The sequence below is a fragment of the Notothenia coriiceps genome, unplaced genomic scaffold, assembly GCF_000735185.1.
Source record: "Notothenia coriiceps isolate Sejong01 unplaced genomic scaffold, NC01 NC01_scaffold00033388, whole genome shotgun sequence".
In the NCBI taxonomy this organism is placed as follows: Eukaryota; Metazoa; Chordata; class Actinopteri; order Perciformes; family Nototheniidae; genus Notothenia; species Notothenia coriiceps.
Genome location: NW_011366089.1, coordinates 18,695 through 38,186, shown reverse-complemented (window position 1 = coordinate 38,186; position 19,492 = coordinate 18,695). Strand labels below are relative to the sequence as shown.

At 38.7% G+C, this 19,492-nt stretch overlaps 1 protein-coding gene across 4 annotated transcripts; it reads right to left on the bottom strand.

Annotated features, from left to right (window-relative positions):
* Positions 1–209: 209 nt before the first annotated feature.
* On the bottom strand, positions 210–19,477 carry mlxipl (MLX interacting protein like). Of its 4 annotated transcripts, none has more exons than XM_010789790.1 (17): positions 18,938–19,477; positions 16,531–16,637; positions 16,346–16,428; positions 15,766–15,855; positions 14,466–14,507; positions 11,492–11,666; positions 11,014–11,094; positions 9,135–9,286; positions 7,734–8,325; positions 7,553–7,623; positions 5,330–5,570; positions 4,543–4,658; positions 4,303–4,425; positions 3,997–4,124; positions 2,892–3,015; positions 964–1,099; positions 210–840 (listed from the first exon to the last, which is right to left on the bottom strand). In XM_010789790.1, exons 1-17 carry the CDS (start codon positions 19,276–19,278, stop codon positions 695–697), a joined length of 2,748 nt encoding a protein of 915 aa, XP_010788092.1. In that variant the 5' UTR covers positions 19,279–19,477; the 3' UTR covers positions 210–694. The 4 variants fall into 4 exon arrangements, with proteins under 4 accessions (XP_010788092.1, XP_010788093.1, XP_010788095.1 ...); XM_010789791.1 differs by having other exon boundaries at positions 5,330–5,567; XM_010789792.1 differs by having other exon boundaries at positions 211–840; positions 964–1,093; positions 18,938–19,475.
* Positions 19,478–19,492: the final 15 nt, after the last annotated feature.

The following is a 19,492-nucleotide window of genomic DNA, read 5'->3' as shown; positions in this document are numbered from 1 at the left end:
TGTAGTGCTACCAAAATCATTTTAAACATTGGTGGTTGGCAAATCATTGAACAATGATTTTAAAATTATATTATTTTAGTTACTTAGGCTAACTCAGGGTTAAGTGATTTTTTTTTACCTGATTCTAAAATCAATATTTTTTTTTGTTATGACTAGTATAAAAATAAACATTAAACTTAATATTCGAAAGAAAACCCTGTCTACTTAAGGTAGTCATTTTCTCTTATGTTTATCTTAGACTGGCACTGGTGTGCAATGTCAAATACAACAAGTGTGAAGTGTAATATGACATATTGTATGTGTTGGTTATTAAAGGCAAGGATTACACTCAGAAATTACAACAGTAGTTGTCAACAGAAATGAAAATAAAACTATTCAAAGTGACTGACATCCCCTTCTAATCATTGGAACTACTGCTGTGCCAAAGGAACTGATTTTGAAGCTGAGAAATAATAACAAGTATATATATACATAAGTACTTTATCAGAACGTAAGCATGGATCACAACAATTTCCTATGCCTTTTTTTTGTGTACTGAATACATTTTTTTTGCAGCTGGTGAGTTTTCTGGAATGTGATTATGCATTACTAACAGTCTCGAGTCTTTTTTTAAAATCACTCCTCTGACTAGCACACTCCGGTAGTCCGGCATGGTAGTGGACTGCTATGTTTCCACTGAGTCTGTTCTCCAGGGTCACATGGGGTGTACATTGTCCCGAGTATCCAGAAGCGCAGAGTGGTCGCCCTGGGTCACAGCGAGGGTGGCCTGCTCCGGCAGCAGGCTGGGGTCTGACAGTATGGCCGTAGTGGTACTCAGGAGACGGAGAGAGCTCAGAACCACTGAGGGGACATGCAGGAAAAACAAGAACACAGAGTACAAGATGGGAAGTTACATATGCAGTGATAGAATCAAATGTTGGATGTGTTCTGTGTGCATGGAAGAAGCAGTAGTTGTGCACTCACTGGGTCTTAAAGCAGGCAGGGAACAGTGCTGGTCCAGCCAGGACAGAGTGGAGCGGCACAGGTCCTCCACACTGGCTGTGGACACCATCCCATTATAGGACTCGAACAGCGGCTCAATGATTATACTGAACTGACGCTGAGTTGAGGAAAGAAGACTATAACATGTGGAAGTTCATGAATATTCTTCAATAGGCTCAAGCACCTAATGTTACTGATTTGATATTAAAGGGACAGTTTACCAACAAAACTATAATATATATGTTTCCTCTGCAGAAATGTTTGCGTTCTCTGAAATGAAACGGGAACTAGATTGCATTTGGCTTTTGGTGCTCAAATCATCCAAATCTCCAGATATCATTATTCCATTATTCAGGATAATCCAGAGACCTTGTTGTGAGTAGGAACAATGTTCTTTCTACCATATAAACATGCAGAAGGAAGTATGTTTCTTCTCATAGATGATAGGCTCATTTTAACTTTTTGGGGGCAAAGTTATTTAATCGATGTCCATAGCAAGTTACTTTATAGTGTTGAAAGGCTGGTGTAATTATTTCTAGTTGTCTTTTTGACCTCCCTATCCTCATCCCAAGCCCTTTGGTTCCTAATGTAGACAAAACTTTGGAAAAAACAGGTAATAAATATGTATTTTCTTTTAAATTGTTCAGTCATTTCCTATAACAGCAGCTGTTTTTAAATCAATTGTCACTCAAACAGGAGTGAAATAAATTGGAGACTTTCTTCAGCTGGAAATTGATTTACATTATATTAGTTGGGAAAGAGAGTATTCACAGCATGAGGAAAGTGTATGTGATGAACCAAAAAAAAAACATCATCCAGTGCAATGCTGCTCAAGAATTTGTGATATCACACTTTGGCCACAGACAAGTCATGTTATTGGGATCTATTTATTGTTGGTTGCGGCTTTATATTGGATTTGTTCAACATAAGAGTCTATATTTAATCATCCAGCTTGTTCTTCAACGGTATTTTCCAGATAACATTGCTAGTGAGTGCTCCATTGTTCTGGAAGGAAAACTAATGGTCGATAAAAAAAGTCAATTCTCATTGTTGAATAGCTATGTCTATAGAGGCAACAAAGTGAACAGTCAAACAAACATTACAAGCGGCTTTCTTGAGTGTATATTAAAAAGAAAAGACCCTTTTGGATATATTTTTGATTCATTATCTGATATTTCAGCAGTTAGATAAAAGCACTATTCACAGTGACAAAATGTAATCTATATATTTTCATGGAGAGAAAACACCCTGCAGGTGTTTTTGTGCAACACACAAAGATGATAATCTAATATTCCTATTTTGCCTGGAAGATAACGGCAGCAGTGAGGGGTTGGGTGATCATTAAGGGAAGAGTTATGGATTAATATGATATGCTACTGGCATTTGCAACACAGAGGCATTTACTTGATCTGCCTGATTACACTGAGACAGTCCCAGATGAATTAGGAGCGTAAAGTCATTTACCATATACACTGCAGGATAAATGATAGCTACATTTCCCTGCTAGAAAATGTCCTCCCAGATATAGTTACTACCACATTGTGGATTCAAAAGGCGACATTTGGGGGAAACAAAATTACATTTGAAGAAGTCTATGCATGGTGCAGTAACTCACTGTGATAAAGACACACCACAGTATGCATTGTAATATACATGTTATATAATGCAGTAAAGTGTTTTTTTTACAATTTGATTGTTTTTACTGTCTTTTTGTTGTATTTTATCTCGTTAAGTCTTTATCTATTTTATTTGTATCTCACGTTCTATCATATTTTATAATAATTTTATTGTAATTTTCACTTTATTTTAAACTTTCACCTATGTTTATGCTAAAGACGTTTTTAAGTTGTGTTTGTGGCAGCGTGATGTTTTTTAATTAACATCTGGCAGATTTACATTCATAAGGATACGATCCAGAACTTCCAGTTTTGAAGCGTTTGTGTCCGGACGTACTCCCGGAACTTCTGCCTCATGTGGTCGAAGCGCTGCCGTGTGATGGGCACGCCGGTGGCCGGCAGCTGCTGCTGGCACACACTGCAGGAGGAGAGGAGCTGAGTCAGCAGAGCAGTGCATCGTCATATCAACAGGAAAAGACCACCATGTGGTGTTTAGGGATAGGTTCACCATTTTCCACATCTGTCTAAACCCTTGTGCCTCACAATTTTTTTTTAAAATAGGAATTTAAGAGTTTTTTTTATGTTGGAAGTTCAACCTCAACTCCTTTAATACTTGAAAATATTTCTATAGCAATTTTCTAAAGTGGAAATTGTTTTCCTCTAAGAAGACAAATAGGAGCTTTTTAAACACTACACAAACAACTCAAAAACATACAAATTATGCCAAGCATTTAGCTCATAGAAATGTTTTGTAAAGTTTGTAAAACAATGGTGGCACAGAATGCCATTATTAGGATTATCATTCAGAGAAATAATTGATATTTGCCAGTGATGATAAGGATTTATGTTGGTTGAAAGATTCACCTCAATGAAAGTGGAAAATAATATTAATATATTATTTTATGGCAGATTTTTGACACATACATTTTGTATAGTTTTAAAGTGTTGCGAAAGGGATAAATCAGGTCCCCATATGTACATTAAAACCATTTATTTGTTGTTTGTCTAGTGTAAATTCTGCCATTAGGAGTTCCCCTCCTAATATGCTTCCTATGTAAGTGGCGTGGCGACAAAATCCACAGTCTAAAATATGTGAACCTGTCCTTTAAATTAAATGATTACATCACATTACATGTCATTAAGCCTGTTATCTACGTATATACACTTCAGTGCCTTAGACATCGCTTCTGGAGCAATTTGGGGTTGAGTATCTTGTCACAGGATATTTTAACATCTGCCAGGGATGGGATCGAACCATTAACCATCCCATTGGAAGAGCCCCATTTCCCCCCTGAGACACTTTTGCCCCAATATTAACCAAAATATCCCTCCAACTCATGTGAATATGCATGGAGTAAGACGCACACAGACACACGATGGAGTGTGTTTAAGGTCTCACTTGATGGCAGAGTTGAGGAGCTGGATCTCGTCTCGGAGTCTCTGAGCCTCGTCGTGCAGCTGAGCTCTCTCCTGCTGCATCTTACTGATATACTCTGCAGTCTTATGCAGTGTGGTGGCTTTGCTGATCTGTGCCAGCAGACAGAGGATAACCACATGTCACCAATACACCTCAACGATACACACATATTTAACATTACTATGGTAAGTTCCTAAGCTGTATTTACATTTCATTTCCAGTTAAACAGAGCAGCAACTGGTCTGTTCCTCCTTCCTGAACATCTCTCTTTAATATCTTTAACGGTACCTTTATGCTTGGCTGAGAGCTGAGTGTTGTCACAAGGTTATGTAACGTGTCGAATCCAAGTTTGATGTTGAAACGTCTCTTCTGCTCAGCGGAGATGTGAGTTATCCTCCTGGTCTCTGTTTGCTGCAGATAACATATGCAGTGAAGAATTATTCATCACACTTCACACCCATTTTCATATCCTTATTTAGCAAAGACTTGATTATATAATATAAACTAAAATTAGACGCTGTGTCCTACCTTACTTAATTCTAACTTTCCGTGTCCTGAGAAGCATGTGTGAGGGGACTCGGGGTTGGAACCTTTATCTAAAGGGCTCGGTGGTGACGTTTGGCCTGGATTTCCTGGGAAATTAACTAAAACAAAAACAGATATCATAATAATTACACGACCTGTTCTACAAAAATTACTCCACACAAAAATAAATAGGCCATTTATTGTACGATAATAATATTCAACTTAAATATAGTCATATCTGGAATTATGTAACAGAAATGTTGTATTTCTGCTTGAATTTGCTTTTAACTAAATCATTCAAATTGAATAAACAGGTTGGTAAATGCGAAAATAAATTTAATCATAAAATGAAGGGGAATACGAGGAATTAATAGGAATGTAAGTAAATTAATAAATAGGGAAATTAATAGAAAGGTAAGTAAATAAATGTGCAAATTAAAACAGCAATCATTTTGTCAAAATGTATTTATTAATGCCTACATTTATTTGTAATATTATTTTTAATTGTTTTTCTTTTAATTATACAGTATACATGTCTTCATTCAAACTTAAAAAACAAGCTTCCTCTTATCTAATTTTTTCACTTTCATTTGATGAGAATATCAAAGAAGAATCCAAAAATCATCAATGTGCATCAGCATTAAATTATAAAATGAATGGCGCAAAGACATATAACTTAACAACCATGTTCTCATTCACCATTCAGAAGAAGATAAGATCTCTGATTGCATCTGGAAAAAGCGAGATGTTGTTACACTGAAATGTTCATTTAGAGCATTGAGCAGTATACCTGTGAGGCTGCTCCTGTCCATGCTGTAAAGCTGGACAGGAGAAAGTTCCTCAGTCTTGGGGACCAGGAGGGCCTTGCCGGTGGCCGTGGAGCCGTAGCTGAGCAGGGCCGACACCGCGGAGCCTCTGGAGGAGCGGGCGTGGGGTCCGCTGTGACCCAGGGGGGAACTCTGGCTGTGCAGAGGGGTCAACATCTGGATCCCTGCAGGCCAAGCCCCTCCGTGTGTGATGCTGCTGGACTGCTAATTAATAATACAAATACAGTTGATTATACAGAGCACTATTACAAAACTAGAGAATTCAATTCCTGAAGAAATTGCTAGTGGGAATGCTTTATGCTGAAAAGCTGACGCAAAACTGCTATGCTGAAATGTATTGTGTAAGAAGAAAGTGAAGAATTTAGATTGAAATGATACATAAACACTGGGGGCTTGAATGGTTGATAAGAGAAAAAGTAAAAAGGCTTGGAAAAGCAGCAGAATATTTGAACTGCAAACTTTTGAACTCATTTGATGGCAAATGATCTGTCGCCATGGCAACAGTATTTGATGACTCCCTATAATACGCTATGTGTTGATCGCTGCATCGTTACCAAACCCGTGAAGTTTTGGGCCGTTTCGAGCATTTGAACTGAAGTTGTGAGAAAACCGTGTTTCATAGTGAGCATTGTGTTGCCAAGGCAACGGCATTTGAAGAAATCTTAAAACTGTCAAATAGATGTCTGGACTGTAGCACACATGTGAAGTTTGAGCACTTTTTGACCATTTTCATCGGAATTATAGCAATATCGTGTTTTACGGCGAGGGATGCGTTGCCATGGCAACAGCTTTTGAGGAAAACTCACTAATGGCACATAGACATGTTGAAGGCTGGACCATTAACCATTATCTGAAGTCTGCTGCTCTGAGCATGTTAGTTGGAGTTATGACATCATCATGTTCCATGACACAGGTGTTTATATTTGAGCTAACGACGTGTCCAGAGATCAAAGGTTTCCATGGTGATGTGCAGTAATCAGTGAGAGGAGAGCATTTGCACTGTTCTGAATGAGAGATAAACTTGTTACATGTGAACGTTTTGTTGAAGAACCGTAACAGATATCGGTGAAATTTCAAAGCGTGAAGCATGTCAAGAACTTGAGCATCTGAAGTGTGCTTTTTGTGTACTTTTGGGTTACTAATGTGGCCTTTTTGGCAGATTAACTAAAGGTGTGCGGCTGCTGTGGTGGGGAAAGATGAGGCTGAACTTACAATGGGTTTTAATTGAGACATCTTGAAAGTTTTTGTCACTTCATGTCCTCAAGAGGCATTTTGTCTAATTTTTTGCTTAATTGTTTTTCATTTTTCAAGCTACGAGATGTTTTCCTACGTTTCTCATGAAAAATTATGTCTCAGGAATGTAGGGTTTGGGAATTATGGCAGGTTAAAAAAAAAATATGAAGGCAAATTTCAAGATTTCCTACACTCTAGCTGTGACATCACGTACTCTAGCCTCAACGAGCTGCGCAATACACACTAATGTTAAAATCTTTACCAAGGTCTGAACAATGTTTAATTTCTCTAAAAGTATGAATCTGATTTAAAAGTAGTGTTACATGAATAATGTCAGAAAGATGTGTAACATTTTAAAGTTGGAATGAGGTTTCGGAGTGAAAGTATGAAGGAGCAGTTAGCAGTTGAAGAAGGAGCAGTTAGCAGTTGAAGTTGCATGAAGATTGTTGAAGTCTGAAGAGTTTCTCCATTGACTTCCATGTTAAAAATGTGATGAATTATGGGATGTATCTCTGGAATTATGAAAGTTATGAATAAGAAAAGTAATAGCCATCAATTCCCGACCGAGCTGAACGTTTTGATGTTTGAATGGAGTTTCTGCAATGTTCAATGTGGGAGAAGAAGTGGCGCAAAATAACCCGGCGGAATAATAAAGAATTTTGTGCGTAGCATAACTGATAGTTGGAATGCTGTGTCAGCATTCCCACTAAATAATGAATATGTGCAAAGACACATGGTAGACAATTAGGTAGAGGGAAAAGGTGAAGAGGGCTCAGTCAACATGTTAAGTAGTTACAGGGTACAATGATATTGTGAATCATAGTGCAGGTAGAGGCCAAATAACGGTTTGGCATAAAATACCCCCTTAAATGTATCTTTGAATTTCGATTTTTGTACAAGCCAGTTATCAAGACAAATGAACACTGCTCTTGTGATACAAAAGGACAGCTCACCGAGGGGCTTGGAGATGATGACCCCTGACCTTTTGGTTGTAGAGTAGCATCAAATCCTAGTGATGGCTTCCCTGAAAGCACAAAAACATATAGTTATTTTTTGTGACAGAAACATCATCCCCCTACATGTTTTAGATAAATAACTGTTGTTAGAGAAAGATCAAAGGGACAAGTGACTCACTTTCACGGGAGTTTGAAGAGAGCAGCTTAGCCAGGCAGCTAGTGGGTGGGGGTGCAGTGGACGGGGCCGCAGTGTGGCCCCCTGTCCTCCCCCCTCCTGTCTTCTGCTTGTGCTTCCCGCTGACCCCTGAGACAGCCAGCTGCTCCGGGACTGAGAAGCAGTGTGCCGCTGTGACAGAGGGCAGCGTCGCCTGGTAACTAAGAGAGTGGCAGGGACTCTGGGGATAAGTGTCCTCTGTGTGAGGGTAGCCGTGACCCTGGTGCACGGAGCCCTGGTGCACGGAGCCCTGAGTCCCCGCTGTGGAGGCGGTGTGAGTGATGACAGTAGGGGTCACGCTGGTCGTCGTGTAGTAACCAAACTTGTGGCAGGGCAGCGGATACAGAAAGGGGATAGTGGAAGAGGGCGGCTGCTCAATGCTGCTGCTGAAGGCTATAGAAACAGCTGGATCAGGGTATGACTGGTGTCCATAGGGCATGCTGTCTGAAATCATGCTAGACGTGTGGTAATCATTGCAGTCCTGGCTCCGCCTGGCCTGGTCTGACTGGGTATTGGATGAGGAGGGCTGAGGCAAATTGTCAGATGACAGATTGGGCTAGAAAAATAAAGATTTAATCTATTTTACTCACCGATCAATAACAATTCCACCAAGATGCACCAAAGAGCGTCACAGGAAGTCATTTCTGCCTGTGGCCATCAATTGAACTCCTCGTTGATGCATCAGCACTGTGAGTCAATAGACTGGAACTAGGACTAAATCAACAGCAGCCAAACCCGTTAACAGTATGCAATTCATCTAATTAACATTAAAACACCACTGTATGTATTGTAATAAACACATTTGAGTCAAATGTACACATTTTTTCTTTAACTTCTTGTTGTACATTATTTCCTATGTTTCCTTTCTTTTATTGCACATTCTTACTTTAAGTTATTTTTACTGAGAGAAAGAGGGTTGGAATGATCTACATTTACATTTTTAACATGTTAAAAGTATAATTGCATCCATAAAGTAAAAATAAATGAATAAATACATACAAAATATTAAACAATAATAAAAAATAACATCAAATAACAAACACAGAAAGACATTTTAAGGAAAGCAAACAGTTTAAGGAAAAACAGTTGTCACTACATAATATTGCACCCCTACTCATTATGCTAAATCCTAATTAACTTTACGCTTACATTAATTTATTTTTAATATAAACAGCTTTATTCTTTTTTTAAAGTATTTATCTTTTAATTAATTACATAAAAAAGTCAAGCATTTGGCACTTTGTCAACTTCCTCAGTATAAATAACGATTTCTGTTTCTGATTTACTATTACTAGCATTAGCAATTGTGATTTTTTTTCTGCAGCATTACATTTAACAAGCAGGAGGAGCTGTGAGCAGCAGTACCTGAGCCAGCTGGCTGTCGATGAGGTGCTGTGGAGTTGTCCCCACGGGGGAGGAGAGGGGGGCAAACGCTGTGCTGGGTGAACTCTCAAAATAGCCACAGTCAGCAAAACCAGTCAGCTCAGAGGGCTGGCCCCGGAAGTTCATAAAGATATCTACAATATAAAAACACACACTGTTAGGCAGACTTTAAAGTATAAAAAAAACAGACGCAGGGAATTATTCCATTATCCATTTGTGTATCAGGGGAAAAAAAGCATAATTTGTGTTACTGTTGTCGATTCATATACATTACAAACAAATAAAGATATGACAGCATTTGTGACGTTTACAGATAAAATATGATCCTTCTGTTAAGATTGAATAGAGAAATGAAATCCAACTTCGAAGAAATCATGGTAGTTACTAGTCCTATTTAGAATATCGTGTAAAATATCAGCTTCTCTTAGGTGAAATGAGTATTACAACAACAAACAAACAACAAATGTCACCTGCCACTTAGAAAATAGATCGGCACATTTCATTTTCTTGTTTTTGATGCCTCTCAGGGCTTCTGTAAGTCTTTATGATGATAGGCAAATGAGGAATCCAGGTATGCCAACACAATAATCCCAACTCTGTCCATTTTGGCCAATAAGGTGGAATATAATTTAACATTTCAGACATTCAAACAAAGAAAACAGGAAATAAAAACACAGGGACAAAACATCTATCAACAAGTGACCAGTGCTCTGCGTGCGGCATCATTGAAGTAATTTACTGAGTATCTGCCAGGTCACATACTTCTGGAAACTGTCCCTGCCAAGCTGCCATCTGTGCTATAAACTGTGTCTGCACATCTGACGGCACAGAAATCAAACCAGGTTTTGACCAGCTGGCAATGTTAACTTTAGTCAATCAACCCTTGATTTAGATCTTATGGAACCATAATTAATAAATATCAGCCTTTGATCCAGCATGATGCGAGCTCTGTAGACAAAAATGTGTGGCGCAAGCTGAAAATACATACCAGTTGGTCTGTTTTCATCTCAGTAAAGAGGAACTACGTGGCAAGTGATCTGTATTTCCATTTCAGAGACGCACTCTGCATAAATTACACTTGTGGCTGTGTCGCTGTGACGGACACTCACTAGCTCCCTGGATCTTGTGACCAAAAGAGAGACAGACAGCTGATCCCTCAGGACCCTGCCAGCACTGTGAGAACAAACGGCTACACACACACACACAGACATTACAGCAGAGGGCAGCATGTTGTCTGTGGGTTACAAAGGCTGGCTTGTAGCCACAAGGATGCTGGATTGCTTCACTGAAAGTAACACAAAGGCAAAACAGCCACTGTGCCCCTGAGCAAGGAACTAAAGTCCTCACCAAACATATTCATATTTGTTTCAAATGTTCGCTCTGAGTTTCTGTAGCCCTTTTGAAGTTTTTTATAGAAGTGGGTCGCAATTTTGTTTGGAGGTTCACAAATACAGAGGTTAAAAGCTGCCAAAAGCAAAAATAAATAAATGACCAAATCAATAAAAATATCACAAAATAAGGATTAAAATAAACTTAAGCATTAATTTACTGATCAAATATAACATACATGTATGATTTCATTTTCAGCTGCTCCTTTATTTATTAACCATTGTCATCATTCCAATATTGATTTACTTTCCTATTTGTTTTAATAATTAAGTGTATTTATTTCTGTTTGTATTTATAAATGAAAAATAAAGATACATTTATATCTGTTTGGATTTTATGAATGTGTGTGTGTGTGTGTGTGTGTGTGTGTGTGTGTGTGTGTGTGTGTGTGTGTGTGTGTGTGTGTGTGTGTGTGTGTGTGTGTGTGTGTGTGTGTATAGATAAATAGGTCAGCAGGCAGACAGACAGGTACCTGGTATATCCATGAAATCCTCCAGGTTGGGCTGCAGTGGAGTCAGGCCTGGCTGGATGATGTCAGCGTTGCTCATGTACGCTGCAGAGGAAGAGGACATGATATCACACATTAGGAAGGTGAGTTAGTGCACCTGTTTGTGTGTCTGCTTTAATAAGTGGAATATATAACACTGAAAATCGCATTTCTGCGTAATGAGTACATGTCGTTTTGGAAATTCAGGTATACTTTTATACCTAAAAATATAAATGCAGGACTTTTACTTGTAACAAAGTATTTCTACATTGTGGGATCAATACTATTACTTAAATAAAATATCTAAGTACTTCTTCCACCGCAGCTCGGACTCAGGAGCTATTTTGCAATTATTTGATCTAAATGATGAATGAAAATTAAGAAGTTTTAACCTACTCATGGCAGCTCAGAAAACACATATTAAACACTAATAATATTAAACCTCAGTGTGCTGACTACTCACGGTCGTGCCGCTCACTGGCCCAGGGACAGGGTTTCTGCGTCATGGTGAATAGGGTGTCTGAGATGTCCGACAGAAGGCAGTCCAGGTCAAACATGTGGACCTCCACCGGCGCTGCCTCAGGCTCCTGGTACATCTCAGTGGACCATTTATCCAGCTTGGCCTGGCAGATCTGACCCTGGAACACATTAGCCAGATATAAAAACATGGGATCCATTAGTGGGACTGAAAAGAAGAGTCCTCCATCACGTGACCATGTCCAATATTTGGTGTTGTGTATGGATTGTGTGAAAAGGTAGGACTCCCAAAAAAAAGCTTGTTGCGCTGCGAAAAACAAGTTAAGACCAACGGAAGCGTTAAAATGTGATCAGATGTAGTAGATATAGGTTATTTGCTAAATTGGTGGATCCATGGAAATACAACTCACTAAAACACAATTTACAACCACTTACACAAAAAATGACAAGCATACAGTATAGCAGTTGCATGTTCTCCACTATCACACCTAGTTTCTGGACATGATGTGCGAGGCCAAAGAGACCATTCTGTTCTCAAAACGCAGTAAAACACTCACAGAAATTGAAGCTCCAGACCTGTCCTTATTCCTCTGAGCTGCTCACCCTCTTCTTGTCTTTACCCTGCACTTCAGAGTCTCAAGCCGATTTATAGGAAAGCCCAGATTGAGCCGGAAACCGCTTTTAAAAATTTGATTCATTAACTGCTTGATTTGTTTTCTTTGAGGGAAAAGTGTATGCAAGTAGAAATGATGCAAGATTGTTTTTTGCGTATGCATGTGTGTGTGTGCAGTGCAATATGAAAAAGCAGTTTGGATGTATTGTTCAAAATCACTAGCCTCTTACAGGTTATCATTATTTTGGATTTGTTCATTTCTTTATTTTGGTGTTTCACCATTTGAATAAGAACAGCAGTCTTTTGTCCCTGACCTAATTCTGGCAGCCTCACGTGCGAGCAAACAGGAAGACCTGAGGCCTCGCAAACAGAAACTGCCTTGGACTCCGTAAAAAATGAAAATATACACGCATATATTAACCACCTGGGATGGGAACTATTTACATGTTTTGATGTATTTCCTGCAACCAGGTGGTCCATTACATTAAATGATGTACAAAGTGAGATGTAAAGAAAATAGTTCCTGATTTTTTCTGGTCCCAACATGTAGTCAGGACTCTCTACAGTTGTTAAGTCCAGATCAAAATTAAGGTTGAATTTGGAAGCAGCCGCGGTCTAAGCAAGGGTGGCCAAAGAATGCCACCTCTTTCAGCCCCTGTCCTGATTTGGCATCAAACATATTTTCTAAATTGTTGATGAGATCGAAATGAAGGCCAATTCCAAAATGAGTGTTGTCAGAACGTCACTGAGAATACAGTTTGGTTGCTGTTGTAATTGCAATGCAGGATGGTCTCTTGTTTTTGTCTAGAAGAGAATGGAGATCACAATAAAATAATAAAGCCAATTCAATTTCTTATCGGAGCTTTGATAGTTTAACTTGTTATAAATCATATCAAATAACCACTCCCTTTGCAACAACAACAACCTCGGGTTTTACTGAGGTGTTTTCGCCAGCCACTCTAAAATGTGAAGAGAAAGGCGAGATAAAGCTTTGCCAACACTGAGCATAACAACCTGGTGTAGTGACCTTTGACCTGTCAACCTTTGAAGAGCCGCAAAACACATCTATAGTTACTACAGACAGATAGACAGTTTTATCTCTGGCCTGAGGTAATACCTGGGCTTCCAATGAGATTTGGATGAGATATGTGTGCATTATCCAAATTGAGCTGTCACCAACTCACTCTCTAAATTAAGTTTCCATATGATGAAACAACATTTCCAATTACGTTTCAGGGGTTTCGTGATTTTTCCACAGTTGTGAGCAGTTCAAAAAGATATGAGCAACGTACATATGTTAAGTACGTTAGCCTATTTATGAATGTAAGTTTAAATAAGCAGTCCCATTGTAACTAAAGTATGTGATGTAAGTTAAATATGTGATGTTAGTTACGTATATCTGACCTTTGTAAAGTATGTGTCATAAGTACGGAAAAGACAAAAGTTAGCTGTTCAGGTTAACTGTTTAGGCAGGTAGGCCATCCGGCTATTTTAGCCAGCCGGCTTAAATGATTGGTTGTGCTTTTTACAGCACTACGGCTTCCACAGAAGACATTTTTTTATGGATTTTTTGTCAAAGCATTTAAGATATTCATTGCTATCGGGATGTTAAGAGCATTCCATGGAATATAACAAAAAGTGTATCTCGAGCCGGTTTCTCAAACTTACCTACCCCACCTTTAAATATGTAAGGTAAGTGAAGTATTTGACTTAAGTTAAGTATGTCACCTTAGTTAAGTTACATACATAAGTCAACGTTGAGCTTTAGTTTCACATGAGACACGAACAGCTGCTTCCTGGGGGAAAGTCCCATGTTTGTTTTACACATCCATCCACCACCATCTCCTTCCTATGCTGATTTAGGCAGGTTTCGATTACAAATGTATGAACAAACAAACCTAATCTGGGACAAAATAACTTGCCCTTGAAAAGTGCTTAATAATGCAGTTTTCTTAATGGGAAGGTCATCTTTTGGAGACCTGGCTGCTGTAACTTGCAGGGTAACTGTTTTTATGTAGCACTGCAGTAGGTAGGTCAGATTTGATTAAATTACATTCACTTCTACAGCTATTTCACCTGAATAAAAATAAAACCTGAAACGGTGAATAGTTATTATCACTGCTGGCAATCAATACGTGTCAATTGCCTACAGTGCCGGACCATTACACATTTTGGTTTTGCATGTTCCTGTTTCTTATTTTCATCCTCTCACGGCTAAATCAACATGTTAAACTAAACCCTTTAAGGACTTTGATGATCATAGGTTTAGCTGCGAGTTCATTCACAAGTAAATAATGGTTCAATCCACCAACTTCAGTTTTCAAGTTAAAGAAGCACATCTTCATACCTCTTGTAACATTGATAGAATATCATCCTTCTTTTTCTGAAGCTGCAAAAGATAAAAAAGGAAAACTGAATAAATAAATATCACAGCATGGCTACTTTAAGAGAAGTTAAGAGACTGCTCATTCGATAAACACAACAGAGAGAACAATATGAAGCTTAAGATAAGGAATTAAAATGGCCACTTAAACGTGATTCGACAAATCTTTAGGTTTATTACGATAACACATTCATTTGATAACATGGATAAAATAACCCAAAAGAGTGAGATCACTATAAATGTACTAGTATCACAGACTCAATAAAGGTGAATAAAATGCCACAAAGTAAAGTAAGGTCATCTAAGGTTTACTGAATGCCATAAATACACCTGGGTAGTTATCAAAATAATATTGAGACGCTGTAGCGGGATACCTCGGAACACTACAGAGCACACTTGGAAACAATGTGACCTAGAGGCATTGAAAACATACCCTTCCCTAGCAGATGTAATTCAGCACTAACAGTCATTGAGGAGGCGCATACAGTACACTCTGCAGGAGCCACACAGATGAAACCCAGTAAAGAGGTTAAGTATAAAATGGTGCTGTGATGACTTATTTTTGTAGAACAACTAAGAAGTAAGCATTGCAAGGACTCTCTCAACAGATAGCAATACGATTTTCCCATTGGATTTTGAAATATTGCTGTTTGACATTTTTATGAGACTTACACATTTTGTTCAGTAGGATAATCTCCACATATAAACACCGCTTTTATGATTTTTTTTGCATAAATGCAATTGCCAGAAATCAAAAGCTAACGTTAGGCTAAAAAGGAAGTGTATCACCGACTCCTGGTTGCGCATCATCACCGCTAAGCTAAAGGCAGATTTGTGTTTGGCATGAGGGCGTTTAGCAGTCTCATTTAGCATTACTAACTGTGGTTTTAAAACACTAAGAAGCTGTGCACGTTCACGAGTGGGGTATTTACTGATGTATTTTATGTCGAACAACAAAATGTGAAAATCTCTTCTGCTTGTGTTAACCACAGTCCTTATTTCAGGCATCTTATCACAAACACATTAAAAAAGAAACTGACAAAGAGATGAGAGAGGACATGAGAGAACCTGAAGTGCTCAAATGCTAACTTATTTCCTGGTTTCAGGACTCATTCCTGCACCACTCTATAAACCTGTAGTTATGCACTGGAGACCAAAACCAATGGTTGTTTAGATCAGTTTGGACCAACATTGTTATATACAGAGCCGCTTGTAAAGCAACAAAATATGCAAGACATATCATTATTCTAAAATGAGTGCTCACCCTCTTCTTATAGTAAATCCTCCATTTGTGATACTCCTTGATCACCACCTCAATCCTTCTTTTCCAGTAGCTGCCCTCTAGTACAATTGCCTGTTGACATTATGCAGAAATACCAAGCATGAGACTTACATATCCAACTTCACCAGTGTACAATACAATAAATAAAACTCAGCTATATACAGTTTACCAATTTATAAGCTTAGTTTAAAATAATCCAGTTTGTGCTTAATCAGCCGGGTTCCATTGTAAAAATGCAACCCTCTATTTCAAATTTTTGGAGAAAACTCAAATATTTGTAATCTGTACAGATTGACTTAATTCAATACTTTAGACAGGGCATACTATACCACTGTTAAACTGCACATATACAAATATAAATACACAAACTTGAAATACTTAATCAATCAATACTTGATTTGATTGTATTATCATAATTTTTTTCTTGAGTAATGCTGCTTTATTTCCACCTATTGTTGTGTGTAATTGGTTTTAATCACTATTCCTGAAAATGTTTAAGTGCTGTATTTTAGCTTTAAAAACATTATTACAAATCCATGGCCTCGTTCTGAAACTCTCTCACCTCAGGCTTCCGATGCGAGTCGGCCTCTGAGCCCTCCAGCGGTGTGACAAACCCACACACTGCGTTCTTCCTCTTCTCTACATCTAAACAGCAGATACAGAGTTGTTCAAACATATTTCATTTGAACTTGAATACTGGAGAGGTGTTGAAGGTGATGCTGAGGAGGTAAAGAGTGGTGGACTCACACTGAATGAACCAGGCTCTCCAGATGGCGTTGTTCAGACGGATCTTATCTCTCCACAGCAACCGCAGACCCTTAAAAGACTTCCACTTGGGAGAGACTATCTTACCACTGGAAAGAAAACACATAATCTATCATAAAAGATACAATGGAAAACAGGCAATATACTTATTTTGTAGAGACACTTCAAAAAGGTTTTCAATGTCTTATCATAAGTGATACATTTGTGTTTCATGGTAATATCTATTAGTTAAAGTAAAACTTATATGCGCCAAACTTCAGAGATTTTAAAGAATCATTTGTAGCCTGATTTATAGACCTAAGATTTTTAACAATGTTTTCTGATCTTTAACATTGTTTGCTGATGTATAAATCCCCTCATGGAAAATGTTATTCATGCGTCAATAAAATAAAACAAGAATTTAAAACCAGGCTTTGTACAATGTTCAGATTTCTGTTCTGGAAATCTATGCAAATACACATTTAACAGGACAATTATTTCCATATTCTAACTTAACATTGTTGATGTTTTATCAGTCTGGATAAAGGTGATATTACTTAACAAAATGTACCTTATACACCTATAGTGTCTTAAAAACAATACGAGTGACAGGTGACTAGATTCTCTTTAGACCAAAGTGGACACAGTGGAAAATATTCAGTAGCCTCACCCCCTCACTCTCTGTCCTTATTTTGATTAATAGTGACCAATCAGCTAATTCAGCAGCACAGTGCAGGCTGTTTCTTAGCGTCCCTCAGTCTGCTGAGTGCTGAGCAGAGGCCTCCTAATGTGAGGTGCTCAGTGAGTTGCCTAGAAGCCCTGGGGAATGATTTTCAACGTGGTGTTAATGGAGTGACAACGCTGAGTGCCCCACACTCCAAAACAGCGGAGACAGTACATTACTTAAAAGAACATGTGAGGAAACAAACCAATCAACACAAGTCTGGTTAATGATAATTCTGTGCAGCAGAGCAGGACAAATACAGTCCTTCACATAATACTGTTTAAACCTTACAAAAAGCACTTAGATAAAACACCTTACAGTAAATAATGAATACGTTCTTCAATGTAAAGCTACTTTATACAAAAACAAAACCTGGGTTTATTGTGTAACTATCTTTCAATTATATATTTTTAAACAATTGCACAGGCAATTGTCTTCCTTAGGCCAAAGGTTTATTGCACCTCTTGTTAAAGCACAACTTAAGTTTAATTTAAAATTCTCAATCACATGTTTTTAAAAGAAATACATTCCTACATTAACTTATCAAGGTATATGAGCCAGATAGCTGTCACTCAGTTTCTTTTAAATCACGAAAAAAACAGAACCAACAAACATAACAGGAAAATTGTATGGGTTATATTTCTTGCATGTCCGTGCAACAGCAATATAATAAGCACATTCTCAAATGAGCATGGTGTCAGGATCTCCTTTCCCTCAGTTACACTGTAACCTGACAGCGCTGCCAACTAGAATCAAAGTCCAGTTTTCAGTGAAGATTTTCCAAGAGGTTGCACAAGAGACTCTTCCAACAGACACGAGTTACAAACCAACAATATCAGTCTTTAAAAATGTTATTGTGGAGGTTTTTCATGTGCACTTTGGGTAGTTTGTGTAACAGGATATGCAATGTATAATATACAAATGTGCACTATTTAATCATAAAACGTTAACATGAAAGTGACCCTGGTTTCTACGTGCTTATTATGCGTTAATGTACAGGAAATCAAAAGGAAGTAAATGGGATTATGGTTCAGAAAAAACGTATTATATGGGGATAATTTGCAGTGATGTTAAGTAGCCGAGCTAAATATGTATGCTCAAGTATAAGTACAATTCTGAGAGAGAAATACCCAAGTAAGAGACTGTAGGCTACTTGGGTATTTCAATGTTTTGCTACTTTGTACTTCTACTGCACTACAATTCACAGGCAAATAGTGTACTTTTACTCCAATACATTTATTGTATACCTTTAGTTATCTGAGTTGGACTAATTCTATTAAATCTAATTGACAGTTAAATAAGACTTTAGTTACACCTGGAGTAAATCCATAAGCAACCCTGCAGCATAGTATACAAGTACAGTCTACAAAGTCATTCAAACTAGCTGCACCTTTACCAGCTTTGATAACACTTTAGTGCATCAATAATTATAATCAAAACATATCATATTATTCTGAAATGGATCAATTGGCAGAATGAGTACTTTTACTGTTGGCACTTTAAGTATATTTTGATGAAAATACTTTTGTACTTTTACCTCAGAAAGATTTGTAATGCAGGACTTTTACTTGTAACAGAGTATTCCTGTTCTACTGAGTACTTCTCCCTCTTTTAATTTGCAAATGAAAAGCAGCTAACAAGTGTGAGCTGTGTGTATCCTCCTGCTGACTACATACGGGGACCCACCTGTAGGCCAGGGACATGCAGTCGAACAGGCGGGTCAGCGTGGGGTCTATGCTGAGGCTCCCGGAGCTGAGAGGACCGTACCGGTACGTCTGGCACCACGTCAGGTTCACCGTGTCAAAGTCATAACTCGTGGACCCGCCGCTTTTCGTCCTGCGCGAAAAGTCGTTGTGGGGGGACGACACCATGAAGTGTCCGCTGTGAATGACCTGAGTGCGGGGGAAGGCGCAGGCGGACAGCCCGGTACCTGCCACTCGAGCCGGCTCTGCCTCCGTCTCCGAGTCCGAAGAGTCCAGGAGCTGCTGGCTCTGACCGGAGGAACACGCTCTCCCTTTGCCCGCCATGGTTCGCTTTCACTCGGTGTTGACTGTCCGCAGAACTGTGAACTTTCTCCTCAACTGACTCCCCCCTCTTCTCGAGATATTCCAAAAGGAACGCCGCTTGATAACAGCACCGAGACCCCGCACCCTCCAGCTGACAGACATAAGTGGGTCTCCCTCACAGCTCAGCGCGGGACGGTGTGGATTATTGAGCAACAGCTTCTATCATTATGTCAAC